Consider the following 21518-nt stretch of genomic DNA (forward strand, 5'->3'; position numbering starts at 1 on the left):
GTAAAATGTTTTATTTTTGCCCACCAAATGATCAAGCATCAGATGTATGATATATATTTATTTATTTTACGTACTACGTGCTATAACTATAATTAATTCATCCAAAAGTTTGTAATCATAAAAAAAAATTAAAAAACTCTTATAAATATAAACACTAAAAGGGTAAATATGTAAACGTAAAAAGAGGAGATTCCTGCCCAAAGACAGAGATGGACTTGGAAATTCTAAGACTGTGTCCCTTTGATATAGCTCTTCAATGTCGGTTTTAGAGCTGAGAGCCACTGCTTGTGGCTTTATGGAGGTCACGAATGTCCGAACTAGTCCTCCATCTTCTTCAGTTTAAGTACAAATAATAATAAAAATAATAAATAAATAAAATTTCTAGAGAGAGAAAATCACAGCAAAGACATAAACAAGCTTAGAGAGAGAAGCTCAAATAATAATTTTTTTGCTTTTTCGTATAAAATAAATATATATTATATATAAGCTTCCATTTCACCTCATTTTAAAGAAAAACCAAAACCAAAACCTTCGAAAAGGGGCGAAAATCCCTCTCTGTGCTTTGTTCGCTTCCTATCGTCTTCTTCAGTTCGTGAAAACTTCATTTCTGTTTTTTTTAGTTATTTTTTTGGTTTTTTTTTCTTTCTCTCCATCTAAATTGCCGTTGAAAATTTTAAAGCCGCCGGTCTCATCTTCTCTCCGATCTGACCCACCGAGTTCCTTCTGCTTCTACTCGGTTCTGTTCTCGGATGAGTTAGCGGAGAAGATCGCCGAGTTCAATCAATATGGTAACTTGAACAAAGCATCTAGTTTTTAATTGATTGATTTTTTTTTTAATTATAATTTTGCATGATTGATTGGTTGATTTCTTTGACTCGTTTGCTAGTCGAGTTGAATCGGCTTTGATGTGTTTCTAGGAGTATAAATATTTGATTATTTATCTAATTTTTGAAAAATCATGATATGATGTGCAAACTTTAGAAAATCATTGGCGTATAGAGGAAATTTGATGCATTTGGTTCTGTTTAGCTGTTTATAGCTCACATATGTTCCAATTTCATGTTTATTGAATCTTCGCATTGTCGAATTATAGGTCTTGAAGCCAAATTAGAATTTTGTTTATAGGATTGTGTCAGTGATTATGGCATAGAATCTAATGTGAATGAATTGGTTTTATTGCCAATACCAATATGCTTTTAGTAATTGCCTCACGAAAGCAAGAAGATATTGTACTATGTAGTAACTGTGACACAGTTCTAACATCAACTCGACAACTTTGTATAGTCACTTCAGCTGGTTTATAGCAAGTATAATTTATTAATTATGAAACGCTGGAGAGTAAGTTTTTCGCTTTCAAGATAAGTGAGATTAAAATAAATACTAGTCAGTGTATCAGAGTCATTATTACAATGAATGAGATGGTCATTAGTTTACTAGGTTAGAAGGGACTAGGGAGTAGTACATGTATTTGTTTTCTGAGAAAAAAGGGAGCTTGGCTTATTTTGTATTCACACCATGTTTGGGATCTGTACACTTGTCGTATGTATCTTCACATATGGAACCATGGCCAGTTAATTGCTGCTCAAATTTTGTAGTCAAGGACTAGTCAATGGCAAAAGGAAAGGAGAGAAGATAAGGCATGAGTACCAATGATAATACAGTATTTAGAATGCTGTAGCTATTTGTAGTGTGACATTCATTTTCTGTTATTTTCTTTGTAAGTTTGGACTTGGTGAATAATTTGTTAATTATAGTCTTGAGTGTTTATCAAGCACTATGTGCCTCCAAACTGGCCTTTTTTGTTGCTTTCTTTACTTACAAACAAACTGCATCACACTTGTTAATTGAAATTTTTACCACTATATTAACAGCCTAACCACTAAATTTTGTAATATACAATAAAAATGATTTTTTTGGTAAAGTATTCATGTGTTTTGCTTTTCATTTCTAATACTCTTGTCTTTTCAGGCCCCACCAGTAAATATAATTGTAGGTTCCCATGTTTGGGTTGAAGATCCTGCTGAAGCATGGATTGATGGAGAAGTTTCTCGAATTAATGGTGAACAAGTTCATGTTCATGCCACTAATGGAAAGATGGTGAGCTACACTCACCACAAATTTCAAGAATGATATTGTTAATTAAAATTTTTAGCAAACAAAGGAACTCTATAAAAATACGATTGTGTTTGTCACAGGCTCTTTTCAATTGATTAAATAGTAGTTCATGAATCACGATTCAACTTAACTTGTTGGTTGTTGCCGAGGAAAGTTAGGAGAACGGAAAACTACCACAATGACTGTTAGATATGATTGAGTCTTTGGTGTTATTATTCTCTTGACTGAAAAATTTGTTGTAGGTTGTCACAAATATCTCCAAAGTCTTTCCGAAGGATACTGAAGCTCCCCCTGGAGGTGTAGATGACATGACAAAGTTGTCATATTTGCATGAACCAGGAGTTCTGAATAACTTGGCTGCTAGATATGAACTTAATGAAATATATGTAAGATGCTTAAGGTTTTCATTTCATATTCTTACATGCTGAAGTAGTTTTTGACTGAAGAAGGAAGAAAGATGTTGATAGTTTATTATAATATTTTACCCCAGACATACACTGGAAATATACTTATAGCTGTCAATCCATTTCAAAGATTACCTCATCTGTATGATACTCATATGATGGAACAATATAAAGGAGCTGCATTTGGTGAACTAAGCCCTCATGTTTTTGCAGTTGCAGATGTTGCATACAGGTGAAATTAAATATCCTACAATCATACTCTTTTTTTTTTCTTTCTCTCTCCATCTCTCTCTCTCTTATTATTTTCTCTCGTTTAGCGTGATCTATATTGGTTAATTACTATCTGTGACAGGGCGATGATCAATGAAGGGAAGAGCAACTCAATTCTGGTCAGTGGAGAGAGTGGTGCTGGTAAGACAGAGACAACAAAGATGCTTATGCGGTATCTTGCATATCTTGGTGGTCGATCTGGGGTAGAAGGAAGGACAGTCGAACAACAAGTTCTTGAAGTACGATAGTGCTGTCTTTATTGGGTTAAAATTATAGTCATTAAATAATGATTTGATTTTCAAATATAATTAACTAGTAACTGTTGCCTGAAGTGTCATTCTGCTTTGATTCTTTACAGTCCAATCCAGTCCTTGAAGCATTTGGCAATGCCAAAACTGTCAGGAACAACAACTCGAGGTGAATATCTGTTGGCACCTTCTGAGTGTTAGTATGGTTATAATATTGTTTTTACTAGTGTAAAAATGGGCGGTACTCATATCATTGGTTCAACCTTTGAGTGGATGGTTTTAAATTAAACAAAACAACAAGATGATGATTAAAATGGGCGGTACTTTAATAGCAGTTGACTTTTATTGATAAAACTATTTGAGTTCTATATAGGTACCTTGCTACTTTCATCCTTGTTTCTCTGTCTCTGCCTTCTTTAGTCTCTTGTACTCCATTTTCTATCTGGAATGATGAATAAACATTTTAAGTGGATAAATTTAATCTTTTAACAGTTGATCTTTTGTTCAAACATCCTTCTTGACTGGTCTACTTTTCTTCTGTAAAACCTCAACTCTGCAACATCTATCAGTTTGCTCCAAAGTTTTCTGTAAAATAAAAACTATTAATCTTTGGAAATAGGGTTTTTTTGGGTTCAACATATTCAAGTAATGTATTTTACTTGTTTAATGTTTGTTCTTGTTTAATGCTTCAGTCGTTTCGGTAAATTTGTTGAGATCCAATTCGATAAGAATGGGAGGATATCTGGGGCAGCTGTGCGTACTTATTTGCTTGAGAGATCTCGTGTTTGCCAAGTTTCAGATCCTGAAAGAAATTATCATTGCTTTTACCTTCTTTGTGCTGCTCCTCCTGAGGTAGTTATAATCAAACTTGATGTCAAATTGTTCTCAAATCTTTCCATGCCAAATTCTCACTGTATATGCATGTAATAATAGACTATAATTGATCTTATTTATTTTATTTTTTAATTTCAGTATAGAGAGAACTACAAGTTAGGAAACCCAAAAGATTTCCATTACTTAAATCAGTCCACCTGTTACGAGCTTGATGGAGTAAATGATGCCCATGAATATCTCGCAACCAGAAGGGCTATGGATGTAGTTGGAATCAGCGAGGAAGAACAGGTCACTCTTCTGAGCAATTTTTATTTTATTTTTGATGTTGCATTTAGATCTTTAACCCAAAAATATCTCTCCAGGAGGCAATTTTTAGGGTTGTGGCTGCAATTTTGCATATTGGAAATGTTAATTTTGCAAAGGGCGAGGAGATTGATTCTTCTGTCATTAAGGATGAGAAGTCCAGATTCCATCTTAACATGACAGCTGAACTGCTTAGGTATACCTTTAAATCACTCTTGCATGCAATGCAGTTTCATTGTTACCTTAATGCTTATATTTTGATAATGTATACTTTTGTTAATTTGGATATATGGTAGGTGTGATGCCAAGAGCTTGGAAGATGCATTGATTACGCGCGTAATGGTAACGCCAGAAGAGATAATCACAAGAACGCTCGATCCTGTTGCTGCTGTGATTAGCAGGGATGCCCTAGCTAAGACTGTTTATTCACGCCTCTTTGACTGGTATCCAACCCTTCCTCTTCTATGTGTGTGCATTCCCATGTTGCATATATTTCTGTTATCATTTACTGCCAATAAGGACAACTAATGATTTGCATACCAAAAGCAAATAATTCATTTAGTGTGTTTCAAAATGACTGTACTTTCAATATTCTGGTTTTGACAATTTCACCCGTGTATACAGGCTTGTGGATAAAATTAACAATTCAATTGGTCAAGATCCAAACTCAAAATCATTAATTGGAGTCCTTGATATTTATGGGTTTGAGAGTTTCAAGTTTAATAGGTAAAGCTCATTTAATTTAGATATAATTTTTTATGTGAGATTTGGATTTGCAGCTGACAACTTTCCCCACAAATAAACAGTTTTGAGCAGTTTTGTATCAATTTCACAAATGAAAAGCTGCAACAGCATTTTAATCAGGTTGGCCTATATCTATGTTTTATTCTCCACTTCTTTTTATGAAGTAGTTTCTCTTGTTCTCTATGTATGCTAATCATATGGTTGCAGCACGTGTTTAAAATGGAACAAGAAGAATATACAAAAGAAGAAATCAACTGGAGCTACATAGAGTTTGTTGACAACCAAGATGTGCTGGATCTAATTGAGAAGGTGATATACAAAATCTTTCTTTTAGTGTTATATGTAAAATTAATGTTCCTATAATGTGACAGTTACTTTTTTCATTTTCATAAGCAGACTAGGTAATTGATTTACATCTAAAAAGCAAATAAGTTAAAAAGTTTTTTTATTTCTTCTGGAGCACTTTTCAGATAACTAAAACTAAGTTCTTTAATCTTTTTCAGAAACCTGGTGGAATTATTGCACTTTTAGATGAAGCCTGGTAACAATATAATTCTTCTCGATCATATTTATCTTAAGTTCGTTGGATTCAGAATCCTTATCTCTATAAGGAGCGTGGACGTTATACTAAATTTTATGTTTTTCATAAATACTCTCCTATTGTCATGGTTTTCTAAAGTCTGCGTGCATGATTTGGATTCTTTCTCCTGGTTGGACTCATGAATCTTTGTTTCCTTCATACAGCATGTTTCCTAAATCAACACATGAAACATTTGCTCAGAAATTGTATCAGACATTCAAAAGCAACAAGCGTTTCATTAAACCTAAGCTTTCTCGTACTAGTTTTACTATATCTCACTACGCTGGGGAGGTAAGGATTTTTTTTTCTTCTTTTGGGGGTTTAAGGTCATGTTAGAAGGCGACCAACTCTGGTATTTATCCTGAAGTTTTGTTGCTTTGTCAGGTAACTTATCAGGCTGATCAGTTTCTTGATAAAAACAAGGATTATGTGGTGGCGGAGCATCAGGATCTCTTGACAGCATCAAAATGCTCGTTTGTGGCAGGTCTATTTCCGCCATCACCTGAGGAATCATCAAAGTCATCCAAGTTCTCTTCCATTGGGTCACGCTTTAAGGTACTGCCATTCTTTCTTAATATCATACTGGATAAGATAAGCTTTTATTACTTTGTAGCTGTTTTATCCGACTTATACTGCATCTGTTAAATGCCACTTTGTTTTTCCCATTATAGGATGTATCTATGTAGAAAGCTATTATTTAACTCAAATGATAATTTGGAAGCATTGAAAAAGAAGATATCACGAAGTAAATGATATAGGTAGTTTGATATGTGATGGACCTAACTTATTTAGAGATAAATTCTAAAGCAGGCAAAAATAATATTGCAATTCAGGTTCTGCACTTCAGCGTGTGGAAGTTAAAGAATGTCAAAAAACAGTATAACATATTTGACTTCTGCTCTGCAATTATTGTCAGAAAAAATAAGGGTAAATTCAACTTCAGTTGGACAGAATGCAGAAATAGAATCTGAATGGAGATACTGGAGGAGACAGATATTTATTTTAGTTTATTTCTCTTTATTTTTATCTATATATTTATATAATTAGATGAACGCGAAAATCTTTGATCGCGGTCTGTTTGGGAATTTTTTTTTACGCGACCTTTAATTTATGTTTTATAATATTACTGCATGATGTAAATCTTTATTCAACATGACTATGTTTTATAATATTACTGCATGATGTCAAGGTTTACTCCTTTTTGGTTTTCCCTTTTCATTTTTAAAAATAGTCCGTACATGATGTTGAAATTAAGTTAAGCAGAATATCAAAATCATGTTTATCTTTAAGGTGGATTGTATAAACTTTTGCTAGTTTGGTGGTATCAGCTTATCAATATATGTATTTATGGTAGTTGATGGAAGTAATAACCATATTTTTTTATCCAAATCTGTTTTTATTTATTTATAGTATTATTTATTAAATTAATTATGCTGCTACAGTGAATTTGACTCATCCAAAAAGAAAATTTTCTGAGTTAGCACTTAGTAACATTCCAAAAGTACGTCTTGGTCATCACTTTTTATCGTCTGAATCAATAGTTAAAATAATATCATACTACTAATGTAGGCATGAAGTTGCTGTTGTTGTTTTCTTCTTTTCCTTTTAGATTTCTTGACATAATCTGTTATTGGACAAATGGGTAAGATGATTTCTCAAAAATGCAGTTACAACTTCAATCTTTGATGGAGACCTTGAATTCAACAGAACCCCACTATATCAGATGTGTGAAGCCAAATAATGTCCTGAAGCCTGCTATTTTTGAGAACTTCAACATAATCCAACAATTGCGATGTGGTGTGAGTATATTCTAGCGATAAGCTGTTAAGCTTGCTTTATTAGACTGTTAATATTGTTGGATAAGAAATTTTTAGCATTATCCTTGGAATGTTTTGCTTCGGATTAAGCTTTATGTTTGCCGATTCTGTTTTCTTGTAGGGTGTTCTTGAAGCTATCAGGATCAGCTGTGCTGGATATCCTACTAGGCGAACATTTTATGAGTTTCTTCATCGGTTTGGGGTTCTTGCTCCTGAAGTTTTGGACGGAAAGTAAGTACAGGATTTTTAGGTTCTAGTTCATTCCATGATGGAGATGAATACACATGTTCAATATAATGCAGTGTCCATTTTATTTTACGGAAGTTTTGATCAGCCATTGTTATGACTTGCACAGTTATGATGACAAGACTGCATGCGAAATGATTTTGGACAAAAGGGGACTAAAAGGATATCAGGTGATTCAAATTTCTTGTGTACTGTTTTATTATCTGATCAAGCTGCTCAGGAGCATGATATAGTTGTGGGAAGACCCCTTCCTGACACATATGTATGACAACATATTTGCATATATCTGTACAAACACTTTGAATTGGTGAGACACCGTGAAAATATGGAGCAGAGTGAAGGTCACTAAGTTTGAATAACTAGCTTATTAAATTTAAAATATTCTAAACTCGATATTATCCTTGATGAGATTTACAAATCTTAACAAACTACATTGTTTGTCAATTGTGCTGGTTCTCCCCTATGCCTCTTATTGGAATGCTGTGAGGAACTTGGTATGAGTGAATCTGCAGGAAAAGGGGGCATTGGGGGGTGGAGATGATGACTATAATATTGAAAGTGTACAATGTAATATTATGAAAATTGAGAAACTATTATAGTACTTCAAATATTTTATCTTGAAATATGTGAAAATTTTAAATTACATCCAACACTGTCCTCAACTGATGATAATGGCAGAGATTCTAACCTTTGTTCAGTTTGTGGGCCTCACATCCACTTTCTAACAAGATTTCTTAAGGAATTAGTGATGACAAGGTCTGTTCAAATGTCTGATACACCTTATTCAAGAATGTCGGAGGAATTAATGACTGTTTCTGAATGTTTGTTCTTGCTGTGTGCAAGTATCTGTTGAATGTAATTATTCACCAAAACTTTTTTAAAAAAATCCATAAAATCTCTTCTATTAGTTTACTTCCTCACGTTTGTACATTGTGATAATTTGTCTCAGCTGCCCTGATCCTAACATGATACTTTGTTCAACTATCATTTGACAGATAGGCAAGACAAAAGTCTTTCTTCGAGCTGGCCAGATGGCCGAGTTGGATGCAAAAAGAGCAGAGGTGCTTGGAAATGCAGCCAGGACTATACAAAGGCAAATTCGAACATATATTGCACGCAAAGAGTTCATTGAATTTCGTCAAGCTGCCATTAAATTGCAATCATATCTGCGAGGTATCATCTTAATTTGTAGTTAAAAACACTGCTGCGTTCTTAGTGCCCATGCTATTCAGCTCATTTATTTTTACTGTCTACTGATGCAGTTTGTCTGATTTGGAACTTCAGGAATACAAAAATTGCATTAGTGAATCATTTCTGTTTCTTTGTATTTGTGTACTCTTTTCTATTTCTTTTGTGACTCAATTTGTTTGACCATATAAAAATTGATATTGAATAGTCGACAACAATATACAATGGTACTCCAAGTGTCCATGATTATCTATAGATTCTTTTTAGCATTGGGAGTTGCTCGGGGGGGCAGGGAAAAGCTTAGATTTTCTTGTACACTTAATTACTGAAATCATAATATTCAGTGTTTCTTTGTTTCTTATACAATACTTTGTGGTCGTATGCGAATTGAACTTTGACTCGGTTGTTCCAATTAAGATTGTTACTGGCTTCATTTTAATTAGGTATCTTTGCTCGTGAACTTTATGAGAAGTTGCGACGAGAAGCTGGGGCTATTCAGATACAGAAGAATTTCCGACTGTACACAAGCAGAAAATCATACTTAACGGTCCGCTTGGCTGCAATCACATTGCAGACAGGATTAAGGGCAATGACTGCTCGCAATGAATTCAGATTCAGAAAGCAAACGAAGGCCGCAATCCTCATCCAGGTTAACACATTTTCATATAACTCTAAATTAATGTTCTTACAACTCTAAAATGAAAGCCCAGCAACTTCTAGATTAATGTTTTCCTTTTGTTTTAAAAAGTAATAAATAACAAAAAAGTTAGGCTTTTATAATGCTTAAAACTCCAGTTGTGCTTATTTTCATGGAATTTGTGAATATGAAATCATTCATGTTTTTGGTATCTTGCAGGCTCATTTGCGTTGCTTCATAGCGTACTCTTATTATAAAAGACTCCAAAAAGCTATTATTTATACTCAGTGTGGTTGGAGGCGAAGAGTTGCTCGGAGGGAGCTCAGAAATCTTAAAATGGTTTGTTATACCTGGTTAGTGTGTCTTTGCTTTTGTAATAACATAAGATGTCTCATTATGTTTCTCTGGTGTAAATCTTTTCAGGCTGCGAGAGAAACAGGTGCCCTTAAAGAAGCAAAAGACAAACTTGAAAAGCGTGTGGAAGAACTTACATGGCGCTTGCAACTTGAAAAGCGGTTACGGGTAAGTAATGCTGTATATCACCTGTCTGCCATGCTCTTGGAGGATTAACAATTAAGACATGAATTTGATAAGCCATAAAAATCAATAATTTTCATCCGAGTTGCAGACTGATTTAGAAGAGGAAAAAGCCCAAGAAATAGCTAAGTTGCAGGAAGCTTTGCATGCAATGCAAATCCAAGTAGAAGAATCAAATGCTGCAATTGTTAAAGAACGAGAGATAGCTAGAAAAGCCATTGAAGAAGCACCACCTGTCATCAAGGAGACACCTGTGCTAGTTCAAGACACTGAAAAAATTGATTCATTAACAGCTGAGGTGGAGAGTTTGAAGGTACCAAATCTTAACATTGCTTCAATATTATGAGTTTAATAGGATTGCTTGTCAAACAGTTTAAATCTTTGTTTTTAGACTGCTGCTAAGAACGTCAACGTGCTTGTAGATTTTAGTCTATGGTTGAGGTTGGGATGTTGGGTGTGATTCTGGATACATACAATTTCTGTAGTCTCATCAAATACCATTTGTCAATTTTCTAAATTTTAATTTATGAGCTCGTATTAATAATTACTGCTTGCATCAATTGGATTCTGCTGACTTCATGAACCCTTGTTCTGAGCAGGCATTGCTACTATCAGAAAGACAGGCAGCAGAAGAGGCCAGGAAGGCTAGTTCAGATGCTGAGGCGAGAACTGTAGAGCTGACCAAAAACCTTGAAGATGCAGGGAAAAAAGTGGATCAACTTCAGGAATCTGTGCAGAGGTTAGTTGATTTTAATAATAGTTGACCCACTGTGCTATGTTGTATTGCTATCGTGAAATTCACTGATTGTTTTGAAAACAAAGAAGCATGAAGGTGCTTTACCTAGAATGCTATTTACATTTCTGCCACTAATGATCGATCTAGAGCTGCAATTGTTTTGGCCTCATTTGTCAATTCATAGTTACAGATAATTTAACCTGATTCATCTATTTGAAATAACCTCTTACCTTTAGTCTCAATATTTGCATTTCTCTTCTCTTATTTATATGGAAATAGATGCAAACATTCACAACTCCACACTCTGGCATGGCAGTTTGGTTTACCACGAACTCTCCAAGTTTGTTAACTTGACTCATTCTTTATCTCAGGCTGGAGGAGAAACTTTCCAACTCAGAGTCCGAGAATCAAGTACTTCGTCAACAAGCATTGACTATGTCTCCAACTGGAAAAACTTTATCTGCAAGACCAAAGATGGTTATTGTTCAGGTACCAATGGAATTTAAGGCGGATACTCTCATTTTGTGATTTGTAGAAATGTTGGTGACTTATTATTATTATTTTTGCAGAGGACACCAGAAAATGGTAATGTTCTTAATGGTGAACCCAGGCATGCATCGGTAAGGAGACTCTTATTTTGTCTGTCTTTTTTTAGAATAAATAAATAACAAATTACCACAACTTTATCTCTTATTTATTATTGAATTACAGGATATGGCTCTTACGACATCAAATGCTCGTGAGCCAGAATCAGAGGAAAAACCACAGAAATCTCTCAATGAAAAGCAGCAGGTGAGTGTCATCAACTTAGGAAATAGTTTCATGCCTGGCATTTAGTTTCCGCTTTCTTTTTTCTTTCTAATTCAAATTATGTTATTTAATTTTCTGTTTCAGGAGAACCAGGACCTACTGATCAAGTGTATATCACAAGATTTGGGATTCTCTGGGGGCAGACCAGTGGCAGCTTGTGTCATATATAAATGCCTTCTTCACTGGAGGTCATTTGAAGTTGAGAGGACTAGCATTTTTGATCGTATTATTCAAACAATAGCTTCATCCATTGAGGTTAGTATTTTGTAAAGAAAAATTAAAACAAGAGCAAACCTGTAGGTTAACAAAATTACAACATCTTGGCAGTACAAATCACTTAGGCCAAGTTCCAAATCCCATTAAATGATACTGATGTTGTTTTCTTTGCAATGTTTAAGGTCCAGGATAATAATGATAGATTAGCTTATTGGTTATCAAATACATCAACTTTATTGTTGCTGCTTCAACATACTCTAAAAGCAAGTGGAGCAGCTAGCTTGACGCCACAGCGTCGAAGGACAGCATCGGCATCGCTCTTTGGAAGGATGTCTCAAGTATGAAGTAGTTGTCTAATTTTTTCTTTCTGTCACTTTGTGAAGTTGGTTATCTTATGATAATGCCATTCTTCTCCTTCCGATTTTTTCTTTGCTGTGAACCACAGGGTCTACGAGCTTCTCCTCAAAGTGCAGGACTCTCATTTCTTAATGGTCGGGGACTTGGCAGACTGGACGACTTACGGCAAGTTGAGGCCAAGTACCCAGCGTTGCTGTTTAAGCAGCAGCTTACTGCCTTCCTTGAGAAGATATATGGAATGATAAGAGACAATTTAAAGAAAGAGATTTCCCCATTACTTGGGCTGTGTATCCAGGTGATTGGCTATTGAGAGTTCTTCCAATATCTATGCTGCAATCGACCTTACTTTTCTTAGAAAGAGAAACTATTTTTTTAAATTAGTTGGTAATCAGTAATCACAAATTTACCGGTTGTCAGAGTTGATCTAGCCACAAATAATTTTACATAAAAAAACTAGTTGTTTATGATCACTTAAGCACACTTTCTTCATATCTTTTGGCTCATACCTTAGCTTCTTAGAGCATCTCCAATGGAGATACAAATCTATGATGCAGTGCTAAAATATAGCACACTTCAAAGAAAAACTTCTCCAATAGTGTGCTAAAAATTGTGCAAAATTTGGCAATTGCTAAAAGTTGATCGGAATTTGGATCAAAATATAGCACGATCCAAATTTGAATCACCAATAAATATTCACTTTTTTTTTTTTTTTTTTGCCCTTGCTTATTATTTTATTATATTTTTTTATATCTTATTTATTATTGGCATTAAATGTTCATTTTTTTTGCCATTACTTATTATTTTGGTAAAAGTTGAGAACTACCCATTTTTAGGAGTAGTTAACTAAAATTAGACACTAAATATATTTAGTTGAACTTTACCCATTATTATCATGAGATTTCTCAAATTACTCTTATTTGAGCACATGATTCTAAGTGTTGTTGTAATGTGTATTATATGTGTTATATTATAGTTAAATTGGAAATACATTCTAATTGTAGTGTGTTTAAGGAAAAAAAAAAAAAACATGTAATTGAAGGGGTATAATGGTACATCAATTGAAAATTTGGGTACTAAAATAAAAGTTAAAAATAGTGGATAAAAATTAAAGTGTATCATTTAAAATGGGTACAGGATCTAATTTCCACTATTTTCTATTATTTTTGGTATCTTATTTATTATTAGCATTAAATGTAGACTTTTTTACATCTACGTGCATTGGATCACAATTATAAAAGTTTCATCAAATATGTCATTTATTAATTTATTTTGTGCTAAATTTAGTATTATTTTTGCATCTGGAGTTAGTCTTAAAAGCACTATAATTATGCTAGATGTAAATTAGTAGTGGGTGACTGGTAACTCAGACTGCTACCAGTGCTTGAATCTGTTGTTAATTGTTCTTAAAGTTGAGAATTTGAAACTGAATTACCAAAAAAATTCAGGCACCAAGGACATCGCGGGCAAGTTTAGTGAAAGGGCGTTCTCAAGCGAATGCTGTAGCACAGCAGGCATTGATTGCTCACTGGCAAAGCATTGTTAAAAGTTTAAACAACTATTTAAAGATGATGAAAGCAAACTATGTGAGTTTTAAGTTTATTCTAATGTTCTGATTTTTTATGTGGGAGAAGTCCCATTCACTTGTGCCCTTTGGCTTTTGCAGGTTCCGGCCTTCTTAGTTCGTAAAGTGTTCACTCAGATATTCTCTTTCATCAATGTTCAATTATTCAATAGGTATATCCGTTTAACATGCCTTTGTGTGACTCCAAAATTTCAAGGCTTCAACTATATCCCGTGTTGGCTTAAAATGCTTCAATTTTAAGGGTAGTTTCATTTTTTCAAAGATCACATCACATTCTTATTATTTTCTGCAGTCTTCTTTTGCGTCGCGAGTGTTGTTCATTCAGTAACGGGGAGTATGTGAAAGCGGGTTTGGCTGAATTAGAACAATGGTGCTGCCTGGCTTCTGAGGAAGTGAGTATCTTGCAATATTGCGTAAATTAATTTTGCTGCATGAAATATTTCTTACACCTGAAATCTTTTTGTGTCCAGTATGCAGGCTCAGCGTGGGATGAATTGAAGCATATTAGACAGGCCGTTGGTTTTCTGGTAAGATTGATGCGTACAACCTTTTCACTACTTATAGTTGCCGTTACTTATAGACTGATTTTATTCTTGTCAATTTCTTAACATTTCAGGTCATACACCAAAAGCCCAAAAAGACCTTGAATGAAATAACGAAAGAACTATGTCCTGTTAGTGCTTCATCTTTACTAAATCTCTTATTATTATCTGTCTGACCTTGATCTACAATCCTCCTCTTCTCCTTAATTGTATTCCTTTCTTCTGTACTGATTCCTGCCACCACTTCAGGTGCTGAGCATCCAGCAGTTATACAGGATCAGTACAATGTACTGGGATGATAAATATGGGACACACAGTGTGTCTTCAGATGTAAGTTTGACCATTAACGACCCAAAATGTCACTTTTATTATACATTGTGCACTATACCACAACTTAGCTGAATCATTTCTGTTAGGCATTTGAAATCCCTGTTCTCCTGACAGGTGAATCTTTTGTTGCCAATTTTTTTCTGAATATGTTCCATAATGACATAGGTAATTTCAAGCATGAGAGTTATGATGACTGAGGACTCTAACAATGCCGTCAGCAGTTCTTTCCTGTTGGACGATGATTCAAGGTACGCTTCAGCTGTGTCTTCTATCAAATTACTTTTGCTGGTCCCTACTACAAAATTATCGTCCATCTATTCACACATATTGCATCAATATGCAGCATACCATTCTCGGTAGACGACATCTCCAAGTCAATGCAGCAGGTAGATATAGCTGACATTGATCCTCCGCCATTGATTCGTGAAAACTCAGGATTTGTGTTCCTACTTCCACGTCCTGAGTGATCCATTGAACAAGGTTTCCTTGGTTCAATTCTCGTCTCCCAAGACACTTAGCACGTCAACTAAGGTGCTGAACAATCATGTGCATAGTATTATTCTCTTTTGATGTCTTCATCCATGTGTATAGCACTTTTTTCTATTCGACCCACATCTTGGTTTGGTGATGGCTGGGTCAATTCATTCTTTTCCCTCGCGTTTTATCGACAAGAGGGGTATTTGTTAAGAAGCCATATATCACTTTTTAATGTGATAGTGTGGAGATCAGGCAATGGTGTCCTGGTCCTCACATTTAACTTGGCTTGTTTTTGTATTTGTTTGCTTGGTTTCAGAGCACAATAGTGATTTTGAGTGATACGTTTTATAGGTCAATATTTGTTTTGTGAAAGCAATTTGTAATCTAAATCTAAGGTTTTTTTTTTTCCTTAATTTGTTAGATGACAGCCTGTCAATTTTATATCTTCACATAATATAAAGTTTTGTTCATTTTATTTTTCTTTTCGCGAGAATCTGCAAACTGTCAATTAGAAGGACATTTGTGGTAGAATAATACACTATAGATAAAAATTAGAAACCAGAGACCTATTTTTCGTTTTGCAAGAATGGAAAGGAATAAGAATGTGTCACAAGTTATTCCCACTTATTTGCATGGATCACTGCATTTAAGATATTTTTTCTTTCCCAATTATTCTTAAGAAAAACATTGATTGAAATTATATTTAATAACAAAAATTATTCATTCGAACTCGGATACCACGTATTTTCGTACTAATATAATATTGTCCATTTGGGCTAAAATCCAAATGAATTTGCTTTTGGACTCTATCCAAAAGCTTCATTTTTAGCTAATGTGGGACTTTAGTTGTACACCCAACAATCCTCTCTTAGCTAATGTGGGACTTTAGTTGTACACCCAACAATCCTCTCCTCAAACAAAGGATCACCTATGATTATCCATCTACTCGCTCTTTGTGTTTGAGACTTTGAGGATCACCTACCTACGATTATCCATCTACTCACTCTTTGTTAACCAGTGTTTTCCACTCCAATGCGTTGGAGCACGCGCCTTACATGGAACACCACTGTCTCGAGAGCATTGATCTATCCCAAGACAACTCATTTTCACCGTTTTGGGATGAGGACATGTTTGCGAGAATCTGGAGCACCCTGCTTAACTAACAATTTCACCTGCAAATCTCATGATATTATCGAGGCACACCACCTTAGTTTGACTGAGACGATTCATCCACATGGCTAATTTTGAGCTGGCTAAATTTGTTCATTTATTTAGTGTTAATATAATTGAGAAAAGAGAAAGTTATAAATAATTTAAATATATATTAAATAAATAAATGATGTATTTTAAAATAATTAGTGGAATATAGAGAAGCCAAAAAAATTGGGGATTAGAGATTTTTTTTCTATAAAAAAGCCTCATATCTAACCAATGTAGAACTTTAGTTGCACACCAAACAATAACTTTACACAAATAAAAATAATGTTTTTTCATTTGAACACAATTTAAAAAAAAAAGGAAAAGGTGACAATTAGGTGAGAGAAGCAAAAATAAAAATACTGAGATAATAACGAGGGTGACCGATTTATAAGACAGTTTTTTTAAGAAAAGTTCACTCATGAATAATGATATGTCTGCAACATTGTCGACATTTTCCGTATGCTTAAGAAAAATATATACTTTCCTAATAAAAGATAATGTCCAGAATTCATATTTCAATCCATCAATTTTTGTTTTTGGTGCAAAAGTGCATCGTACCTATAACAAATTTTTTAAGATTAAAATGACGTCCAAAATCGAAGAACATTTTCTGACCAACCAAAACCTATCCAAACCAACACTATTCAAACTACAAAGAGCTAATTTGTGGGCATACCAGATGAAAATTAGAATTAGAGGGTATAAACTTGACTAGTTTTTTTTTTCTTTTCCTGATACTAAAACAGTGTACTTTTTAAGAAAGACAGCTTAGCTTTCGGCTGAATTCTGTGCCTCAATGGAGTCGGAATTTTCTGGCACAATATGGGGCGGCTCTTGTTGAGTTTGTGCCGGCTGCATCTCTGATTTCTTTTTCTCCTTGAGAATAACTTGCCTAGGCATTACATCAAGCAAAAAGCTCCCTCCATACCAAGCAGTGGCAGAGACCTTGAGAATTTGAAAAATGAGATGTAATTCATAAGACAAGAAGATGGGGACTGTGAGCGCCATAGTTGCTATTGTGAAAAGGCCTTGCAGCAAAATGTACATAAACATGCGGTTTTGGTCCCCAAGCAAACCACTCAGGCGCCACCATGTGTTGTTTGCTTTCTGAGCCTTCTTCGAAAGCTCCCTACCAAAGTAGATAGTGATTAGAAGAGGTGAAAGAGAAGAAACAAGGAAAAGAGGTTATTCAAGCAAACTAATTATGACAAATTTCGGACAGGTAGAAGAAAGAATGAGAACCTATAGGAAGTCATGACTTCAGGATCTCTTAACAGCCTTTGTCGACGTAAAACATTGACGATGAGAAAGTACAGAATCTGCCAGAGAGTGTATGCAAATAAGGGAACCACAAAGAGCCATGTCCATAGGTAAGATTTGTCTTCTACATAAGGCCATGAACTTCTGCGAGCAGTTCCTTCCGGATGCATGGCTGCAAAGGTTGCTGGATCCCACCATCGAATGGTAAAGAAAACTATCCCTGTATTATTTTTTATATATATAAGAAAAAATTAACAGCATAAATGGTTTATGATAATTGGGGATGACAAATAATGATAATAATAAATAACAGATGATCGAACCAGATACTACGCTGCTGCTACACAACATAAACGCAATGGCTTTAGGAAGCCCACAAACTAACTGGTAAACTATGGTATGGCAACAAACATTAGAGACTAGGAATATATACTGGTTGAACAATGGTGATACATTTACTTGGTTGGGTCAATAGCTGAAGCATGCCTTCATATCTAATTGGATCTTTAACCAATGTTTGAAATGCAGGGACCCCAACAACAGGTAACCACGACAAACACAACAAAGAAGATATCCAGCGAAATTCAAATTTCCATACACAACATAAAATTGATACACCTGAATGCATCTCCAGTGGGAAAGCCAATTAGGCATTCCAAAATTTTATGCACTCACCGGGTAGAAGATGTATAAGGACACTAACAAGTTTGTCAAGAGAGCTAAACACCAAGCTACAACGCCAAACAATCAATGCCCATGCTAAAGGCCCCTGCAACCAATTAAAGAGTCAACACTTGTGTAGTTAAGTGTACTCACTTTTCCAAGCAAAAGAGAACAAAAAATTTTTACAGCAAAGTGCTAAAACGATTACTTGTTTACCTCAGCAAAAGAGAAGCAGATCATGAAAAGCTTTTCATTCCTTGGATACAGAAGAAGATCAACCAAAAAAATTGTATTTGCATAATAGCAAAAATCCTAAGACATGAAGAAAACAAATGAAGTCATTCTTCACTTCATCTTAAATGAGTTGAACAAAACCCGAACAATATATAAACTAAGGCTCTTAGGTAACATCGAGATTGACTGGAGGGGGAAAACTGAGTTTGGTAAAGCCAAAATGAGACCAAAACGGTGCCAATCCTTTATTTACATATTGGGAGCTAATTTGGTAATTTTTTGGGTCAGATACTTAAACTTATAGATTGTATTCATTTCAAACGGATGGTCAAATCAGGTAACACAAATTTTCATAAGTGCTAGAACTAGTAAGGAATTAACCATTTTTACAGTGATAGTAATAGCTAGAGAGATGTGTATAACTGCCGAACTCAAATTCCTCTTGCCTTAATACACCTTCTGAGATTCATTACTCAGCAATGAAGATACGTCTTTAAAAGATATTAAAACTTACAATTAAGTGAAACTTACCAAAAGATAGTAATGCCACTTCTTGAACCTGTAGTATATCCACCTAAGAGGAACGAATATGACATAGAACAAACAATATATATAACGAATATCTTGCGGTCCTGTTACATATAACAAAATAAAAAATTAATAAATTGTCCTTTCAAGAGTAATTACTGCATTTACTCCCACACAAAAAAAAACTGCAAACAAATAACTAATATACTCACTTGCTCCCAAAAGAAAGCAAAACCCACCAAACCAGAGCACTCCCATCAGATGAGTCACCTAAAAATGAAAAAAAAAAAAAAAATCTTAATGCTATTCACACTTTGTCACTGTACGAATCCAAATCCATCAAATTAATCTTTCATAGACACAGACAGACCCACCTTGCTGATAAAACTTTCGTGTTCTTCAGCTTGTTTGGCGATCTTAACGGCCTGTTTGGACAGGATCTCCTTAGTCTGAACCGCTTGTTTCGAAAGCAAATCCTTCGTTTGAGCCACTTTCTAGAGAAACCAAACGAAACCCAGATCATAATACGAAAAATAAACACGACCCACGATCCGAAACGAAATGAAACCAATTCACGGCCTAACTGTACCTTAGATCGATCCTTGAACCTTTGTTTCACCTGCTGAAACGAATCCCCATTTGAGTCATCACCTGAATCATCGGTCTTCGACATCTTGGCAATATCAATGAAGAGAGAGAAAGATTAAACAGAAGAAATAGAGCACAGGATTAGGGGGAGAGGAGGACGGTAGTGGTCGTAGTCGTGGTTCAAGTATGAAACGAGAAAAGAAAAGAAGACACTCGCTCCTTCAAAACATGTACGGACTCCTTTCAATCTTATTAACTACACCTTTCTTCCTAATTTTGATTAGTAAGAACAAATACTCTTTTAATAATAATTATTATAATAGTACTTCAATTAATAATGATTTTCCATTTCACGTGGCAATTTTGGACTTTAGTCTGTATACTTCATCCTCTCAACACAACTTTTTTTTTTTGGAAGAAAAAAAAAACAAAAAGAAGACTAATATAGAAACATAATTACCCTCAAAATAAAATATAGAAATATAATCTATGCGGTCCCAAAATTTTTCTTTTGCTTTGATAACATTAGAGAAAAAAAAATCTTCTAATATAGAGATTACTATTATAATTTTACTTTTAATAGCATTGTGATCTTGTTTTAGATAATGTAGAGAAAAAATGATCTACTTCTTTATTAAGGAGATTACTAAGATCAACTTGCTTTTGTTAATAGGATAATGTCGGAGAGCTTGTTTGAAGGCTGTCATAGCTAAGGTGACGTCATCTAATTATCGATCAATTAGAAAACAAACTATTATACTATTGTTAATATGTTAGATATTAGTGTCTTCTGCTGACTAATAAAATTAACTCTATCTATTTTATATATTTTTTTCAAAATGTAAAATTGAGAAAGAAATAGACATTTTTAACTTTTTAGAAAAATAGAATTTTTTAATAAGATGTTCCATAAAATTTTCTCTTAATACTATATCTAGTGCTCTATATTATTTACTTGTGTTAATCACGTTATAAAACTTAGTTGATAAAACCTCCAATAACATTTTCAAAAGTGTGTTGTAAGACGAAAATGATTTATTTGAATTAAAAATTTCAATTAGTGTTTCTCAGTATAAATATAATTAATAAACACAAATTTAGATTATTCATTGTGTACTTAACCTTTCTAATATATTTATTTTGTGTTCACTGTTTTTTGACGGGATATTATGTTCACCTTATTCTTCCATTCTTACAAGTTGTATGATTACCTATGGGATTTTTTTTTTCAAATTACTTTGCAAGTACCCTCTTTTATTTATTTATTTATCTTACAAAAATAATGGACATAACGAAATATCACTCGACCAAGCAATTTTTTCTTCTACTGTATTTGTAATTTTTCAAGTGAGATAAAGACCGACACTAATTATTCTATGACTTAATACCAAAAAATAGATGGCTGGATTAGGTTTATATGCCATTACTTAGTTAATCAACCAAATTAAGTTAGTTGTAATATTTAAGCAATGGGATTTTGTAAAAAAAAATTTATCCTATGAGTCATCGATTAATGCAAAAACTTCGTAAAAAGTTGCTAACCATACACGTGGACTCCACCAGAAGGAGGATGCATGTTAATTAAAAATCTCAAAATAGTATGCTGACACGTGTAATAGACGTGGCAACTTAATTTCAGCTTTGAAAGCTTTATCAGATTTACCAAATCTCTCTCCCAGTTTCTGATTTTATACCCAGTTATCTTCTACGTGGCATGATGCCATTGGCTATTTAACTTTACACGTAAACTGTCGCACCGGACAACAATGGAAGTCTATTGGCGAAGATTAAAATATCTAGAGGACTGCTAGTCTCAGATCTTATCTCAGATACTTTTATAGACATATATGTATAATTTGACACATGTGTTTTTTAATTACTTAACTGAAAGATTTATTTTTGTACTATTTAGTTTACCACATAAATATATATGGGGTAATTTTTTGGTAGGGCTTTCAAAAAGAGCCCTATCGTAGAGCTCTTTTGTGTTTTTCAACCCGTGAACAGTTTTCGACGTGATTTTTTTTTATGATCATGTATATTGTAGTTATTTAGAGCATCCTGCAAATTTT

At 34.2% G+C, this 21518-nt stretch overlaps 2 protein-coding genes and 1 long non-coding RNA gene across 4 annotated transcripts; 2 read left to right on the plus strand and 1 right to left on the minus strand.

Moving 5' to 3' along the window:
* The first annotated feature begins 494 nt into the window (after positions 1 to 494).
* On the plus strand, positions 495 to 15448 carry LOC133797263 (myosin-17-like). Of its 2 annotated transcripts, XM_062235115.1 has the most exons (39): positions 496 to 788; positions 1969 to 2097; positions 2358 to 2501; positions 2606 to 2751; positions 2872 to 3028; positions 3148 to 3206; positions 3730 to 3889; positions 4010 to 4159; positions 4234 to 4370; positions 4471 to 4617; positions 4799 to 4900; positions 4981 to 5038; positions 5126 to 5227; positions 5422 to 5459; positions 5663 to 5789; positions 5883 to 6053; positions 7166 to 7297; positions 7437 to 7546; positions 7671 to 7731; positions 8557 to 8734; positions 9193 to 9398; positions 9606 to 9725; positions 9810 to 9908; positions 10015 to 10236; positions 10523 to 10662; positions 11031 to 11148; positions 11229 to 11279; positions 11371 to 11451; positions 11554 to 11724; positions 11868 to 12023; positions 12131 to 12337; positions 13488 to 13625; positions 13706 to 13776; positions 13917 to 14016; positions 14095 to 14151; positions 14241 to 14297; positions 14416 to 14496; positions 14662 to 14744; positions 14840 to 15448. In XM_062235115.1, the coding sequence occupies exons 1-39, from the start codon at positions 786 to 788 to the stop codon at positions 14961 to 14963; spliced, it is 4593 nt and encodes a 1530-aa protein (XP_062091099.1). In that variant the 5' UTR covers positions 496 to 785; the 3' UTR covers positions 14964 to 15448. The 2 variants fall into 2 exon arrangements, with proteins under 2 accessions (XP_062091098.1, XP_062091099.1); XM_062235114.1 differs by having other exon boundaries at positions 495 to 788; positions 9606 to 9908.
* A 1213-nt stretch (positions 15449 to 16661) lies between these two features.
* On the minus strand, positions 16662 to 19711 carry LOC133797264 (glycerophosphocholine acyltransferase 1). The gene is made up of 8 exons (XM_062235116.1): positions 19448 to 19711; positions 19233 to 19352; positions 19071 to 19128; positions 18862 to 18962; positions 18313 to 18408; positions 18109 to 18202; positions 17416 to 17653; positions 16662 to 17302 (listed from the first exon to the last, which is right to left on the minus strand). Exons 1-8 carry the CDS (start codon positions 19529 to 19531, stop codon positions 16942 to 16944), a joined length of 1152 nt encoding a protein of 383 aa, XP_062091100.1. The 5' UTR covers positions 19532 to 19711; the 3' UTR covers positions 16662 to 16941.
* Positions 17660 to 18204, plus strand: LOC133797265 (uncharacterized). The gene is made up of 2 exons (XR_009875625.1): positions 17660 to 17830; positions 17962 to 18204. It is a non-coding gene; the product is annotated as an uncharacterized LOC133797265 (long non-coding RNA).
* Positions 19712 to 21518: the final 1807 nt, after the last annotated feature.

The sequence above is a fragment of the Humulus lupulus genome, chromosome 8, assembly GCF_963169125.1.
Source record: "Humulus lupulus chromosome 8, drHumLupu1.1, whole genome shotgun sequence".
Classification (NCBI taxonomy): domain Eukaryota; kingdom Viridiplantae; phylum Streptophyta; class Magnoliopsida; order Rosales; family Cannabaceae; genus Humulus; species Humulus lupulus.

Excerpts from the sequence above, each read along its gene's own strand:
- LOC133797263 (XM_062235114.1), top strand. Across the intron at positions 12,338-13,487 it reads TACTTGGGCTGTGTATCCAG|GCACCAAGGACATCGCGGGC; the intron begins GTGATTGGCTAT and ends AAAAAAATTCAG. Across the intron at positions 14,017-14,094 it reads GCTGCCTGGCTTCTGAGGAA|TATGCAGGCTCAGCGTGGGA; the intron begins GTGAGTATCTTG and ends TTTTGTGTCCAG.
- LOC133797264 (XM_062235116.1), bottom strand. The coding sequence starts at position 19,531 with ATGTCGAAGACCGATGATTCAGGTGATGACTCAAATGGGGATTCGTTT. Across the intron at positions 18,963-19,070 it reads TTGCTTTCTTTTGGGAGCAA|GACCGCAAGATATTCGTTAT; the intron begins GTGAGTATATTA and ends TATATGTAACAG. Across the intron at positions 17,654-18,108 it reads CCTTATACATCTTCTACCCG|GGATAGTTTTCTTTACCATT; the intron begins GTGAGTGCATAA and ends AAAATAATACAG.